The sequence below is a fragment of the Lagenorhynchus albirostris genome, chromosome 5 (assembly GCF_949774975.1).
Source record: "Lagenorhynchus albirostris chromosome 5, mLagAlb1.1, whole genome shotgun sequence".
Classification (NCBI taxonomy): Eukaryota; Metazoa; Chordata; class Mammalia; order Artiodactyla; family Delphinidae; genus Lagenorhynchus; species Lagenorhynchus albirostris.
The window spans coordinates 68,283,048-68,299,524 of record NC_083099.1 but is presented as its reverse complement, the minus strand read 5'-3'; the positions used below and the strand labels follow the sequence as shown (position 1 = coordinate 68,299,524).

At 38.9% G+C, this 16,477-nt stretch overlaps 1 protein-coding gene across 1 annotated transcript in view; it reads right to left on the bottom strand.

Annotated features, from left to right (window-relative positions):
* The window catches only part of CLDN16 (claudin 16), a 31,849-nt gene extending 16,425 nt beyond the window's left edge, over positions 1–15,424 (bottom strand). Inside the window, exons 1-3 of the mRNA XM_060149275.1 lie at positions 15,369–15,424; positions 15,176–15,261; positions 4,615–4,889 (exon numbers count right to left, since the gene is read on the bottom strand). Of these exons, the coding sequence (XP_060005258.1) occupies positions 4,615–4,728 (114 nt within the window). The 5' untranslated portion in view covers positions 4,729–4,889; positions 15,176–15,261; positions 15,369–15,424. The remainder of the gene's footprint in view (positions 1–4,614; positions 4,890–15,175; positions 15,262–15,368) is intronic.
* Between the last annotated feature and the right edge of the window lie 1,053 nt (positions 15,425–16,477).

Sequence of the window (16,477 nt, the reverse complement as noted above, 5' to 3'; positions counted from 1 at the left end):
ACTCTTTTCAGATTGTTTTCCCATATAGGCCATTACAGAGTGTTGAGTAGAGTTCCCTGTGCTATACAGTAGGTTCCTATTAGTTATCTATTTTATACATGGTAGTGTGTATATGTCAGTCCCAGTCTCCCAATTTATCTCTCCCTGCTTATGCCCTGGTAACCATAAGTTTGTTTTCTACATCTGCGACTCTACTTCTGTTTTGTAAACAAGTTCATTTGTACCTTTTTATGCTTGCTGTCACACTAGTTCAGACCATCAATGTTTTCCTCCTGTTTTATGGGAAAAGCTGCCTAGTTGATCTCCCTATAATTCATTTTACCCTTTCTAATCATTCCCCACATTAGCCAGAATGATTGCTCTTTCTAAAACACACATATATGTTTGCTTACAGTGAACCACCCTTGTCTATGGTATAAGATCTATATTTTACTTGAACACAAGCCCTCGATGATCCAGTCCTTATATTCTCCTCCCTATGTTGGAAACTTTTTCCAATATGTCCAAAGTGATAAACATACAGCACTCTCATACCTAGATCTCTGCCTAGATCATGTCCTGTGCATGCAATACTCACAGCACTCTCATACCTAGATCTCTGCCTAGATCATGTCCTGTGCATGCAATACTCTCTACTTTTTCTTCCCCCTTCACTTGTTCTTCAAGCCTAGTTTAGATATTTCTTCTGGGTAACCTTCGCTGATTATACACGACTAAGTGAGCTGGCCACTCAGAGTTATCTGTAATCATAGCACTGATCATATCATACTGTCTATCAGTTTACCTGTCTGTCTCTGCCAATATGTTGGGAGAAACCTAAGGAAGATCCAAGTTTCATCCTCCTTCATAACCTGTACCCACCACAGTACCAAGTAGACAGTAGGTATCAAAGAGCATTTGTGGAATGAAAGATTATAGAAAGAAAAGAAAGAAAAGGGGAGCACAAAAGAGAGATAAAGAGATGAAGGAGAAGGGTGGGGGTAGAAAAAGAAGAATAAAAGAGAAGTAGGGCATGAAAGAATTTTTAAAAGGGAGGAAAAGGGAGAAGGGGGGAGAAGGAAGGGAGAAGAGGACGAAGAGGAAGGAGGCAGGGAGGAAAGAAGAAAGGAAGGGAGAAAAAAAGTAAGGAGAGAAGTAGAGTGGGAAATAGGAAGAAAGAGCATATAAAGTTAACAGAAAAATGAAGACTCACACTAGATTTCCTAGTGGAAATTTCTAGGGAGGCTCTAGATGCCATCAGTCCTCCAGCGGTTGGCCATCTCTCTGGAAGACATAGTCAAGTCTCTAGACACAGTCATAGTCAAGGAGTTCTGAAAGTCATAGTCAAGGAGTTCATAAAGAATGTAGGACTAAAAGGGACCTTAAAACAGCTGAGTTCAACTTCATTTTATAATTGAGGAAACTGAGCTGAAGACACGAGCTATGACTGCTCAATAGAAGACAGTTAAGATGTGAACACAGGCTGGAATAATTTCAAAACCCAGGTTCTCTTCACACATCAGTCTTCCCCAAGACACACATGAATCAAGAATGACAGGAGCAGCATGGTAGCTCAGGACCCCTGGTCCCTGACTTGGGACTGTGCACAATTCCGTGTGCTATTACTTTTTCCTAATGTTTTTACTTAGCCTCTTCAGGACAGGTATAAATGAGGCCCCATACTATTTTGTAGTGTTTTGAGTATTCTCTAGTAAGTCAAAAGGATACCTGAGCTCTGCTTCTTGCTCCCTGTTACTCACCTTTAGCCTGTAGTTTTGCTATTTGTCCTCTCTCTTGGAAGACCTCTGCTGCCATTTCTAACTTTTGAAATCCTTGGCATCTTTTCTGACGCTTTGTTCAAATGTCTTTTCCTCCCTGAGGCCTGTCGCAGTGCTCCTGACAGGAAATAATCGTTCTCTCTTCTTTGCTTTGTTCATTTCTTTCTCAAATATGAATTGGCCTACACCCTCTATTAGAGTTTCATGTGCATCTTTGTTCCTCCCTAAATGTGCGCTCATGAAAGGCAGGAATGGTTCTTGCTTTAGCTTTGACTCCCCTTGGAGGATTTGCACGGCACCTTTGAAATGACATACATTTCATGTTTGTTCTGTTGAACTGAACTACAGAATCCATTTTCCAACACTGATGCCTACATCACTGTCAAAGATTAACAAAGCAAAAAATTCATTATATTCCTTTCTGTTTAAATTTTCTATGGGTATGCTTTTTTTTAAAAGCCCTTTTATTGTGTCAATTTTTGTCCAGTAGTTGTTTAAAGTGAGTTGTTAATATGGACCAACAACGATATATGCACAAGGAAGGAAGCAAAGAGACAAAACAGTAAAATTGAGTCAGTGAGTATCAGAACCTTGACATTTATGGATAATATTATTGACTTTATATGCTAGCCAACTGAAGGAGTAATTGTTATGTGAGTTCCATGTCCCTTTAAAAATACTGACAAATAAAGAGACTGTTGGAGAGAAGGGGGCCTCATTTGTTAAAGGGTTCTTCTTTTTTTTTAATTTTAGAATATTAATTTTTTTATACAGCAGGTTATTAGTTATCCATTTTATACATATTAGTGTATACATGTCAATGCCAATCTCCCAATTCATCCCACCCCCACCCCCCGCCGCTTTCCCCCTTTGGTGTCCATACATTTGTTCTCTACATCTGTGTCTCTATTTCTGCCCTGCAAACCGGTTCATCTGTACCATTTTTCTAGGTTCCACATATATGCATTAATACACAATATTTGTTTTTCTCTTTCTGACTTACTTCACTCTGTATGACAATCTCTAGATCCATCCACGTCTCTACAAATGACTAAAGGGTTCTTCTTTTAATGGGGAGGATTATTGGGGAAGATTTATTGCAATACATCTCAAGTATGGGAAATATGAAAGAAGCTAAGAACTACTAAACTATAGTCCAAGGTTAGCAAGGATTTACTCAAGGTGAATAAACTAGACTACTCATTCCACTCATTTTACCTAGAAGTGTTCTTGCACAGAACAGAGGGAAGATTGGTTGTATGTACTGAGATGAAAGCAAGAAGGCACTTTAAATGCCAGAACTCCCAATCCGTCTCAGCAAGGTCTGACCCTTTCTAAACTTTCATTTCTTATCAAGTGAAGTTAGCAGTTCCATCAGCTTAAGGAGAAAGATTTTCAAATTGTTTTGGAAAATATTTTAAGAATGCTTTTAGATGAGATTTTGCATGTTTTTAAAAACATAATTTTAAGTGAGCTCAAGTCCAACATATTTCTGTATTCATCACCTACGACTGGCAGCCCATACTCTAGCAAGCTAATGGCAGCAGAACATTTCTATCTGCACTTTTCTGAGTACTGTTCAAAGGACAGTTTTGGTTTGTTTTTTTCATTCACCACTTATGTGCATGGCCAGATAATGCACCACTGGATTAACATATAGCAGACATCCTTTATAGTATTTCAGTTCTATCACAATTTTCAGAAAAATAATTTTCTAGTGCTAAAGAAGCACTTAAAACTCTCTTGGTTTTGAAATACCATGTAAGAGTCAGAGGAAATTTAAAAGCAAGAAAAAAATAAAACACAAAAATAATACACAGAAAAACAAAAGATTATTACTTTCCATTTGAAACTCCAGCTTGGGAGTTTAAAAAATAAAATTAGAAGAAAAAATATAAAAACTTGCCCTCAGGTATCTTTCTTAAACTTCGTAAACGTATAGCATTTGCTAGAGTAAATTGTTCCATTCAGGATGTACATAGGAGAACATAGTGAGTTGCTGTATATTCTCAGTGAGTTCCTGATATATTGTTTCTTTTTCTCACCTACGCTTTTTGAAACCTTACAAATGAATAGTTGCTGAGTCTGAAGAATTGATTTTTACTTAGTTTTACCTCTCTCAGATTCCTATAGCCACAGAAAATAATTCTAAATTTGAAAACTACTTCTTTCAGAGCTTCTCCAGTGAGAAAAATTAAATTTTCAAATATGAACCACTCACTCATCTTGTACATGAAGAGTAGGTTCCCAAGAGCAACTCATTTTTAAAAGAGGGTTTCTTAAACCCATATCTGTCTCCTGTACTTTGGGACACACTAGAAAAACTTGGTTTCCCAGAGAATGTTTTCTCCTACTTGGAAACTCCTTACAATGACATTTTTTCCATTGCACAGTAATTGGGTAGGTTTTATATAACTTGAGTTTGATCAACATTTAGATGATCACTCCTTGAGAAAGTCTGTCATACTACTTTTAATGCTGTCTTCAAGGTTAACATATTTCTGTTTGTGAGAAAGGATGTTAATGGAATGTTATTCAATTTGGTATATGCAGCAATGGAAGAGGTGAATTTCTGGAGAGCTTATATAATTACGCTTGTGTAAATTTACCTTTATGAAAAAGGGCTTATTCAGTTACCTCATCTGTAAAATGGGATAACAACAATACCTACCTCATAGATGAGCTGTGAGAATTACATAAGCTAATAATGTAAAGACTCAGTAAGTAGTAAGTAAGAAGCAAGTCCAACCATGTTGGCTATTATTACTATCTTAGTCCTAGTGAATGTAATGGGCCAGTGGGGCTTAGAGAAAAGGTGGACAGGCTTGGGTCAGTAAAAGAAGCGCTGACTTCTTACCTCCAGGGAGTCATCTGCATTCACCATCCAACAGTCTGTCCAGGTGGCCACAACCAAGAACCCAGCAGAGAAAAATGCAAAGAAGCAGGCGACATACTGAAAAAGATCCCTCATCTTAACGAACAGCCTGTCTGCAAGGGACACATGGGCAGCTGCCAGCCCTGGACCCACGCAGGTAGCTGGAATGCTGTCAGTCTTCTGTGCTTCTGGTACCTGGGGATGTTGAAAATGCTGGTCTTTTCCTTTTCCTTACTCCCCACTGCAGGCGTCTTAAGCTGCGGTAAGAGTAATACAAACAGGCTGTAACCCACAGAGGGGTCCTGGAGGTCATTATCTGAAGCAACGAGCCTCCAATCAGAAGCCAGGTCAGTGAAAGGACTGAGAATGTTTTGGGTCGGGGAGAAAAGGAGCCCCGGTAATGTTTTCTGCCCAGACTGTGGGCTAATGTGAGATGATGGTCACCAGAGGCACGTGCCAGCGCCAAGATGGAGAGAAGGAAGAAGGGTCACACCCCATGCTGACGCCTGTAAACTGATCCTTCTCAGGCCCTCCAGAGAAAGTGAGCTATTCTCCTCCTCCCCTCAGTAAGGGGGCTATATGGTTGACTGAGTGCTTTTATTATTAGGACTATTTTAATATTCGCTGACTACCTTAGACAGACAGGCCACTGGTGAAACTATGCTAACAAGGGCTTGCTCAAGGGAGTTTGCATTCCAAAGTGCTGGATAGAACAGCCCATAAAGGGTTTCCAAGCACCTGGGCCCCAGGTAGAGCCATGGCTCCTAACCTTTCGACATCATTCAGTGGGAAAGAGTTGCGCATTTTAACCCAAAGAGCTCTGGGTATAAATCCTTGCTCTGAAGCTTACAGGCTGAAGGCACTTGGGCTGTGGTTTCTGTAAAATGGGGATATTAATACAAACAGACATCATGAAACGTTTGGGAAAATTAGACGATACTGTGTCTGTAAATCACTTAGACAGTGTCTGACAAAAGTAGCTAAATGGTAAATATTAACATGACCAAGAATTCCCTATATGATTACTTTTCCCCCATGAACCAATGTTTGAAAATATGCTTGAAACAGAAACTGTTTATTCTAGAATAAAAGGATTTTTTTAAGTCTGTGATATAGCAGGGGCAACTAGAGTTTTACCTACACCCGAATGGGTAGACTTATTGAGTATAAATATTCCATAACCAGTAGAATTTAAAAAAAATACTTAAAAGAGCATACATACCCTCATTTAATCATTATCAGATAGACCTCTCTACACTAAAATACAGATTTTTAAGTGATAATAAAAAATATTTTACATGGTTCTTAATGCAAGAGAGGGAATGAGAAAGGCGGGGGAGAGAGAGAGATTGAGAGAGAAAGAGACAGAGGATCAAGGGAAAAGGATTAGAAATAGGTCATTACTCTGGGAAGAATCATCTGCTAAGAAAGTTATTTTAGTGACAGCTCAGGAAGGGATTACTTTTTTCCACTTAATAATGATTCAGTCATAATATTTAGGGTAAAAGACTAAAATCAGTATTGATAAAACATCCTTCAAGTCTATATTAAAATAATAAACTTTTGCAACTAAAATTTGCTATTTTCTAATTGATTTGTGTTCAAAAGTATAAACTGTAAATATAAAATCATTTGTAAAACCATATGTGGAATATGTCTATTTACTGCCATAAATAAAGTATATATGTTATCAGTAGTTATCATTAGTTTGTGAGCGGCATTACAATTGCTTTTAGTTTTATTTATTTATTTTTTGACTAATTTCACCTAACAATTGGGGAAAAGAACACTTAATTTTTAAAGTACCCATTCAAAGAATGGAATTACCTATGGTGTAAGGCAGCTACAACGCACACATGCTGCTTCGGTGAGTCACAAGTGAATCTGTCCCTGTGCCCTAAAATCTAAAATGCTCATGCTCTGTTGATCTGGGAGGGAAACCAATTCCAAAAGCACATGCCCATTACAGGAAAAGTCCTGGACCTGGCTGCTGGCTTGCCACCCAGGGACCTTCCACAATGTACTTTTCCTGCTAACAGTGCACCCCAGGGCAATGGTTCTTAAACTTGAGTGCACAATGGAATCTCCAAAGTCACTTGTTATAAATGCAGACTCGGGAGCTCCACCCTCAGAGATCTGGATTCGGGAAATTGGGAACGGAAGTCAAGAGTTCCCATTTTGTAAATGTCTTGTATAAAATTCTGATTCTGAACCAGATGACCATGCTTTGAGAGACTAAGAAGAAGAGAAGAAAAATCAGCATTAAAACCAGCATATTACTTTACAGACTCATATACTATAGCTCACAGACAAAGCTGTGGGAGGGGGACACCAGAATTACATCTTTGGTACCAAAGTCTTCCCTAATTAGTACCATAACAGGTCCCAAATCCAAATATCAGGACTTAATGAAGAAGGTGAAGTAAAGGAAAAAAACACTGGGCTCCATGCATGCACTATGCATGCGAACACACACCAGTACACACATATCTCTGGAAATCAGAGATTCCTTCACAGGAAATATATAGGCTGTACCTTAATTTATTTAATTCCCCAAATTGTACTGGACGTCTTATGCGGTTAAGGATTGGGAGACCATTAGTGTGACTATAGAGCTCTTCCTGAATCAAAGTATAGTACTTTTAGAGAATAACGTAAGACAAGCATGCTTCAGGGTCAATTTCTGTGGGTGAGGCCATAATATGATAGGAGATCCAAGAAAGGAGAGACATGCAGACTAACCGATGAGTAAGAAGGACTCCATGGGTGGAGTGTGAGTGCACTTCAAAGGAGGAGACAAATGTGTTGGGAGCTGTGAGCACGGAGGTGCACATGCAGAGTAAACCATTCATGAGTCTAGGAAACAAACTTATGGTTACCAAAGGGGAGAGTGGGATGGGGGATGGGTCAAATAGGCATTTGGGATTAAAAAATACACACTAATATATAAAATAGGCAAACAACAAGGACCAACTATATAGCACAGGGAACTATACTCAGTATCTTATAATAACTATGATGGAAAAGAATCTGAAAAAAGAAATTATATATATGCATATATATGTGTGTGTGTGTATATATATATATAACTGAATCACTTTGCTGTACACTTGAAACTAAACATTGTAAATTAACTATACTTTAATAAAACAAAAGCAAAAAAACATTCATGAGCCTATGTAATTAAATCAATTCTTCTTTCTGCCCATGCTCTAGATTCCAATACTTAGCTTTATCTACTCAATCCTAGTTTAGTTCCATTCCACTCAGTACACATATACATATAACCTACTCTGACCGGCACTATGCTAGGTCCTGGAGACACAGAGAAAATAGAATATGGAAGACCTGGTCCCTGTCCTTGAGAAACTACAGTGAGTGGACCAGAGCCCAGCACATGAGAGGAAGTGAGAGCTCCGTTCAGGCAACGCTGAGTACAGTCTTAAGTGATAGTGCGACTTCCAATAGTAGTACACGGGCACATTGGTTAAAAACATGCAGGGATTCCCATTATAGTATAAACACAAAGGACAATCATCCCTCTGCGTGTGACCCAGTAGTGTTTATAAAATATTTTCAAATGCATTATCTCATCTAAGCTCCATGAAGACAGACAGCTTTATTTGATTCATCAATGCACCCCAAATGCTTAAAATTCTGCCTGGCCTATAGTAGGCTCTCAACAACTAGGTGATGAATTTCATTTAATCCTCAAAGCCCCCATGTTCGACAGAAGAGATAGTAAAGGTGAGCTTGCTCTTTCTGAATCAGCCAGGGTCCCCCAGGATAAATACTGTGCTGGCAGAAGTGGCTCAATCATCTTTGCAGCTCCAGAGCTTTTCGTTCTGCAGGATCCCTAAGACATCGTGGTCGATTCGTTAGCACTGTGTTCCCACTCACCCAGTATGTGCATTACTCCTGGTTGAAGATTTAGAGCCACCTGGTGATGCAGTGAGTGGTGCCCTTGGTCCAGCACCCTAAGTGTCAGTCTCTGCTCAGCTGGAAATACTGCAGTTGTCCCTTTGGCCTGCAGGTGGAAGTAGCTCTGCATTTTCAGTTGAGAAAAACAGCAAGTTGTTTTTGTGCTAACTGTTGTTTCTGTTAGGGTCACACACTGTTCCTTCTATGTTCATTATACGTCCTTAGGAGGAATAAGCTGATTTATACCACATCTTATGAATAATCTTCTCACTCCTTTTTAATTGCCCAGTGCTCACTGGAAAAAAGTACATAATAAAATCATCTGTTGTTGTCAAAGGCCATACTGCCTATAACTAAGGGCAAAATAAACCAGTGGTTAAAATGTTTGGACCTCAGAGTCAGGCAGACTCAAGTTCAGACTAAGCCACTTAACATATGTGAGCTCTTGGGAACACTACTTGCTACTTAATTAATAGCTGGCTCAATAAAATGAAAATGACAAATGCTGTCTAAGATGGCTGTGAAAAATAAATAACATTTGTAGAGGTCTTAATACAGTGCCTGGAACATAATAAACAATCAATAAATTATAGCTATTATTATTTTTATGTTACAATCTTGCTCTTCTACATATGTGCCATATATATATATCAATATATATATATACACGTGTGTACAGATATGTATATGTGGTGTATGCATATATGTACGTACACATAGACGTCATAGATACATGGTAAAACAACTTAATTGAACACAGAGGAAACAAAAGGTGTAACCATGAAGAAATTTCATTTTTCTCTCCCATGATCCTTTCAATCCATTCGTTTTGGGCCATTTCTTCCCCTGCCTCTAGGATGAAATCTAGGGTAGGTCCCATGACATCGCTGTCATTCTTAGGTAATATAAATTCTTTTGGTCATTTCAAGGCACAAAGACACAGCCTCATTCCAGTTATGTAAACATCTGTACTCCTGTACAGAGGCGAAGCCCTTTGCAGCCAATCCTCCTTCGTGCAGGCCTCCCTCATAGCAACGTGCTTGCCACGGTCTCTGCCCTTTAGATTTCTTGGGCCCGAGACAGACAGCAGTCCATTATGTCTCTCCAGGTCCAGGGAACAAATACCAGGCTTTCAGTGTAGACGAGTTGAAACTCCTTTCTCTGGGCTTAAAGTAAGGTATTAGAACTATCATTCGCCTCTATGGTGCCAGGGAAGCGGGACTCAATACATGTCAGTCTCCAAAAAGCTCTCCTAATATTCATCTCTTTTCTTGGAGATAACTTTGTCTTTTTCTGTCAACGGATGGGGAAGAGTGGGCAGGGTGGAGATAGCTGGCCCACTAAGAGTTGCAAAACTGGTTCTAAGACACCTCTTTTGCAACTCCAGCTTGGGATCCCTCATCTCATTTTGGAGTGTGGTATTTACTGTCTAGTGACTTCAGTCAAAACTGGAACTAAAAAAAATAAAAATAAAAAAATAGGGCTTCCCTGGTGGCGCAGTGGTTGAGAGTCCACCTGCCGATGCAGGGGACACGGGTTCGTACCCCGGTCCGGGAAGATCCCACATGCCGTGGAGTGGCTGGGCCCATGAGCCATGGCCACTGAGCCTGTGCGTTCGGAGCCTGTGCTCCGCAATGGGAGAGGCCACAACAGTGAGAGGCCCGCACAAAAAAATAAAATAAAATAAAATAAAAAAACAAAAACCTGGGACTAAAATGGTTCCAATGGAAAAACCTCTACACATACTCATTTAGTGTTAGACTGAAAGTCTAGTGCTCATCCTGGCTAGACCACACCTGGAGTCACTGAGTTTACTCCTGAGTACATCATTTAAGAAAGACTGGAGCCCACCTAGAGGAGAAGGTTCCAGTTAGTGAAGTTAGTGAGGAGATTGGCAGCTATCTCCTATTAAGTATAACTGAAGGAAGTTGGGAAGAAGAGGGTATTTTAAATCTAAATAAAGGAGATAGTAAACACAACAGTGGGTTTTAAATAATGGAAGGGTTGTCAAACAGGAAAGGAATAATAATCCTTAATAATAATCTTGCTAGGAGGCTTCAGAAAACATAACTAGAAAATATTGTAAAAGCACAGAAGGGAAAAGTTGTGTTCAATTCAGGAAGAATTTCCAAACATCAGAACTGACTGAAAGGGAAGTGGTCTGGTCTGATGGGTTTCTTGATACTGGAGACATTCAAACAGAGAAAGGCTTACCATTGGCAGAGAGTTCATGAATCAGTTCACGATGGGATAATTGTACTCTGATTTGGAGAATGCTTGGAGGGCATGGGGTCCAGGAAAACCTGTGCACTTAAGTTATCTCTTACCTTACACAGAATTTGAGTCTTTCTTAAGCAAACCTTAACGATGACTCAGTGAATCATTCGTCAAAAATCACACCTCAACTTCAGCAGTAATGCATGTATCATTACTCATTCTGTAACTTACTTCACCTTGAAAAACAAGCTTTTCATCATGGTACAGTATGATTAAGCTATCGAGGGTGCTCTAGGGGAACTGCAATGTAATAAACCTGGTATCGAAGGTTAGCATTTTATTCTCTTTGAGGTAACAGGTAACTCATGAAACCATTCTAACATGAAACTTTTCTCTTCAATGGCCTGCACCGTTTCACATATATCCTTATGTTCATTGTTAAAATGGTGTTAAGTAAATCTATCAGAATCAGGGTTTATTTCACAAGTTGAACTTTCTTCATTTGACTCAAGCGCATTCACTTGACAGTTGTGATTTTTTTCCTCACCATTTTGCATTTCCTTCTTCTTGTTTTCTCTCTGCATATTTAAGCATTCACTTAGGGAGTCAGTTTCAGTTCTTCTTTGTAAATTATGAAGGCTATATGAATGGTGAATGTTCAGTGTATACTTAGTCCACGTTGAGCAGGAAAATATTGAAATTGTCAGGAAATTGTAGGAGATGTTCTTATAAGCTATCAGGTTGTGTCCTTATCATTGCCCTTGTGCTCACCTTTACAATCCAGTTGGCTTAATTGATGTATTCTTAACTCAGCTCTTTTGGAATGAAAATTGCACAAAGTCCCTATCTAAGACAATAGATGACTAATTTGGGGTTTCATTCAATACACTGGTGCTAGATGACGTCAGTGATAAAAAATAATGGTATAAAGGGCCTAGAGGCAGAAGGATAAAGTATATGATGAGTAAGCCTTGAGTGCTCTGCTGTGCAGAGAGTTAAGTATATGTTTAGGACGATAGAGGAAAAGAAAGCTGGAGTGGCAAGTTACAGTCACATTGCAGAAGATCCTCAACCCTAGGTTAAGGAGCGTGGATTAACGTGCTATTTGTTGAGAGCCACTGAAAGTTTTAGACAAGAGAGTGAGAGTGGTCAAGTAACAGACAGGTCAGGTAGCCTCCCTTTTTACTACTACTTATAAAATTAATTCCTAACTGCCCTAAACCTTAGCCTTTAAACCAGAAGATCTGCTACCAACCAGGTGTGGGGAAGCTAATAAAAACAAGTTCTAGTCAACTAATTATATTTTAGGAAACTATTTCCGGTCCTCCCTCTTCACTCTGTCCCGTGCACTTTGTTGCACATCACCCTGTACCACTGCCCTGTCTTCCTGAATCCAGAGCCTTTGTAGTTTATCTGTCATCTAAATCCCAGCACTGACCCCTTGGACTTGGGAAGTTGACGTATTCCCTAGCTTTTACCTTTGGTGCTCCCGAGGGTATAGCTCATGCTCACCCTCCTGGCCAATCTGAATAACCTCCATTGCATCCTCTGCAGCTCTGGTCCTGGGGACCCTACTTTGTATCAGTTAATTTGCAAGATCTATTTCCTTCTGCCCACCAAGGGGAAGCAACTCCAAGCCTTGATTGTCCCTCTGATTCCTTGGCAGGTGAGCTAAAATTTTACTAATTTATAAAAAATCCACCAGCCTAATTTTTGTAAATCTTCATAATTTTTTCCAGCAGTATTTTCACAGTCAACTTTGAGCTGGAAAAGCAGGAGGGAATGAGAAGAGAACAGAAACTCAAAGGTCTTGACTATTGAGGGGAGAGGAGGCAAGGATGGGTCATTTTGCCACTCCCTCCCTGTATCCTCACTGATGCCCCATGTAGGTGACCATTGCCTGAACTACGAATACCCTGTCCTTTCCTGAATTATACCTTTGTTCATGCTGCTTTGTCATCAGGAATGACCCCCAATAAAACCCAAAGTCCACTTATCCCAAACCTATATATCCTTAAAGATGTCTTTTTCATAAAGCCTCTTACTAATAATGCTGGATGAAAATTATCTTTCTAATGTTTCCTCTATACATCTTGTGGTAGTTAACTTTCTGTGTCAAACTGATTGAGCTAGAGCTTGATCAGATATTTGGTCAAGATGACCAGGTATTTCTGTGAAGGTGTTTTGGGTGAGATTAACATGTAAATCAGTACTCTAAGTTAAGCAGATTGCCCTCCCTAATGTGAGTGGGCCTCGTCCAATCCACTGAAGGCTTGAATAGAACAAAAGTTCTGACCTTTCCCTGAATAAGAGAGAATTCTTCCTGCTGGACTGCCTTAGAACTGGCATTTGGCTTTTTTCCTCCCTTCAGCCTTGAATTGAAACTGAACTTGGGTCTAGAGCCTGCCAACCTTAAAATGAGAGCTACACCATTGGCCTTCCTCGTTTTCAGACCTGTGCACTTTGTATCTAGTTCTTCTGGGTCACCTGGGTCTTGCCTACTCACCATGCAGATCTTGGGATTTGATTTGCCCACCTCCATAATCGAGTGCATGTGCATGTGTGTGTGTGTGGGGGTGTGTGTGTGTTCATGTCTCTGGAGAACCCTAATACACATCTAATAAGAAGATTATGTATCACCTCTATTTGCTCATTCAGTCCTTCTCAACAGAGTTTCCTTTCTAGACATTATGCAGTTTCTTTCTTAACCTCTGGTTACTTCTGTCTCTTAACATATGTTTATGCTATCTCTTCTGGATGAAATGCTTTTCATTTTTCTCACCATTTATTATAATCCTAATCATCAACAAAGGGATGAATATTAACTTTACAAAGCCTTATATGATATCTCTAGCTCACTCACCTCTCTGTCTGACATGTAATCAATAACCACATAGTTTAGCATGCCATCATTTCAAGTTTTCTATACACTATTTTGATGTCTCCAGATGATGTTTAAGAAACAAACAAACAAAATTCACCAAGTAGAAAGTATGTGTCAGGCACAGGGTTAGTTACTTCATATCCAAATATTAATAAAACACCATTCAAGAAGTTTGCAGTTGATTGGGAGAAGAGATGACGAGATAGATAGATAGACGATAGATAGATAGATAGATAGATCGATCTTGTATTGAAGTATATGTTTTTGAAAAATGTTTTAGGAGCATAAATGATGGAATGATTGATATCTCTAGGCAATCATTACAAAAAGCTTTGTGGAAAAGAAAATGGCTGATTTGGTTTTTAAGTGATAATAATTCGTTAAACATAAAGGAAGGGAACAGACAAGGGAAACATCTTGAGCAAAGAGAGAGGTGTGTAAATGTGCATCACATTATTGAGAAATGAGTTTGTGACAAGTACCAATAAGCAAGCAGGAATCCTTTTTTGTTTTATTTCATGTTTTACCTGTACTTTAAATGCTCCACAATATCAAGTACAGTGATGGCATCATTGTAGAAGCTCACGTGCTGGGGATGTTTATTTGTTTGTTTAAAATTTTAAGCCCCATAGAAGTAGGAACTATGTGAATAGCTTTATTGAATGCTAGGTTTCAATAAATACACGTTGAGTGAATGAATAAATGAATGAATAAATTCCATGTGCCAGGCATCATGCTAGGCACTAGAAATACATCAAAGAACAAAATATTCTAGTGGAGGAAAGATATTCAATAGTATTTACGCTCTTAATAGATAGTTGATGTTTTTCTGTGAGATAAAGCTATAAATTTAGCATGAGTATTCTAAAAAGGTCCTTCAAAGGTGACCCAGTTATAATATAGCTTATTTAGAATGTATCTTATGTTCTAGATGCAGGGTGTTTTAATAGAAAATATTGGGCTGGAATTCCATATACTTGGTTTCAGTTCAAGGTACATTTTATATTTTATTAGCTTGTATTACATGAAAATAAAGGACCTTTAATCCTACTGTATAGCACAGGGAACTATATTCAATATCCTGTGATAAACCATAATGGAAAAGAATATGAAAAAGAATGTATATATATGTAAAACAGAATCCTTTTGCTATACAGCAGAAATTAACACAATATTGTAAAACAAAATAAATAAAATAATAAAATAAATGTTAAAAGGTCCTTTAAAAACTGTCCAGTAATTTGATCATTTTAGATAGCCAATCTATATAACTGAGGCTTAAAACAAAAAAATCAAGTATATTTCTCTACTTATGCATCAAATGAGCAAAAAGGTCTATATACAAGTGCTTAAAGAATTTATGAAAAACTCTGTATCAACATTCTTAATTTTAATCATATTTAATTGGAGTTTATAGGCATTTTCATTTGTATTATTTCATTTTGTATTAAAGACACAATTGGAGAGGCATCATATCACATACAGAAGAGGAAAATAAGGATCATTTGTTTAATTACTTACCCAAGCTGATGGAGCTGGAAGGTGGCAAAATCAGGGTTTGGATCCAAGGCAACCTAAGTGGAGCAGAGGCAAGCATCCAATGGAAACTGTAAAAGACAATGGAGGTAAGTCAGGGAAATGGAAGTCCTCCAGAGGACAGCAGACCCACTTAAACCTGGCAAGTGTTCAGGGACAGTTTCACTCCACCTGTTACCTGTCCAACATTCTGACTCCTTAATCCTAAAGCAGGAGTCAGATGTAAGATCCGTCCTAACCACCACTGAATAGGAAAGAATCAGGACCTGGCTCTCGTGATATTTGGATTACCATCCTGGTAGGACGAAAGCTCTCTGCTGAAACTATGAAGCATGTCATTTTACTTGTTTGAATTTATCAGTGAAATAGTTTCAACCCATCTGCCCTCAGGGAGGCAGTGACATCACTCATGAAGGGTGGAAAACTCCATTGTACTTCATGTCCTGTTTTATGCACGTGTATAAACACTGTGAAGTTCTAACCCCCTTCAGGAAAACTTTCTCCTCCCACTCTTGCCTCTTCTCACTCTTGTCTCCCAAACCCACCTGCTGAGATGCTCTTCCATCTTCCAGGGTCTTCTCAAATGTTATCATTGTTTCAGTGCATTGCAAGGCTCCTATTTTTAGGTAATCTCTCCTCTGAGTCAATATTAACTCTTAGCTTGTATAACATTTATTGAGGGCTTATTACATGCTATGGACTACACTAATTGATTTTTGAGTGTTATCTTTTTACATTCTCCCAACAATCATAAGAGGTAGTTCTATTATAAACATATACTTTATGGATAAGGAAACAGATGATTAGGGTGATATTGTAACTCATCCCAGTTTTCACAACTAGCAAATAATGGAGCCAGGATCCAAACCCAGGTCTGACTGACTCCAGGGAAGGTGGTCCTGATATCACTATGCACTACAGACTTCCACATTGCATTATCACCATACCTTTTTCTACTACGTCACTGGAAACCCATGGTTAAAATTGGAAAGCTACCTTGGATTAACAGATGAGGAAACTGAGGCTCCAGTAAAATATCTTATCCTAGGTGACTCAATAGTTACTGAGATTGATTAGACCCAAAACCCCTCCACTTCACACTTTACATAGTGCCTGAGAGATTCATAAGGCCGTGGAAGGCACCTCCTCGTCCTCTTATCACCTACAGTATTGCACAGATATCTTGTTTATAGCAAGTCCTTAAGAATTCAATTTATTGGAAGTTTTTGTGATCAGAGATCATTAATTATAACACACTGAGATATTACAGCATATCATGATTATTAA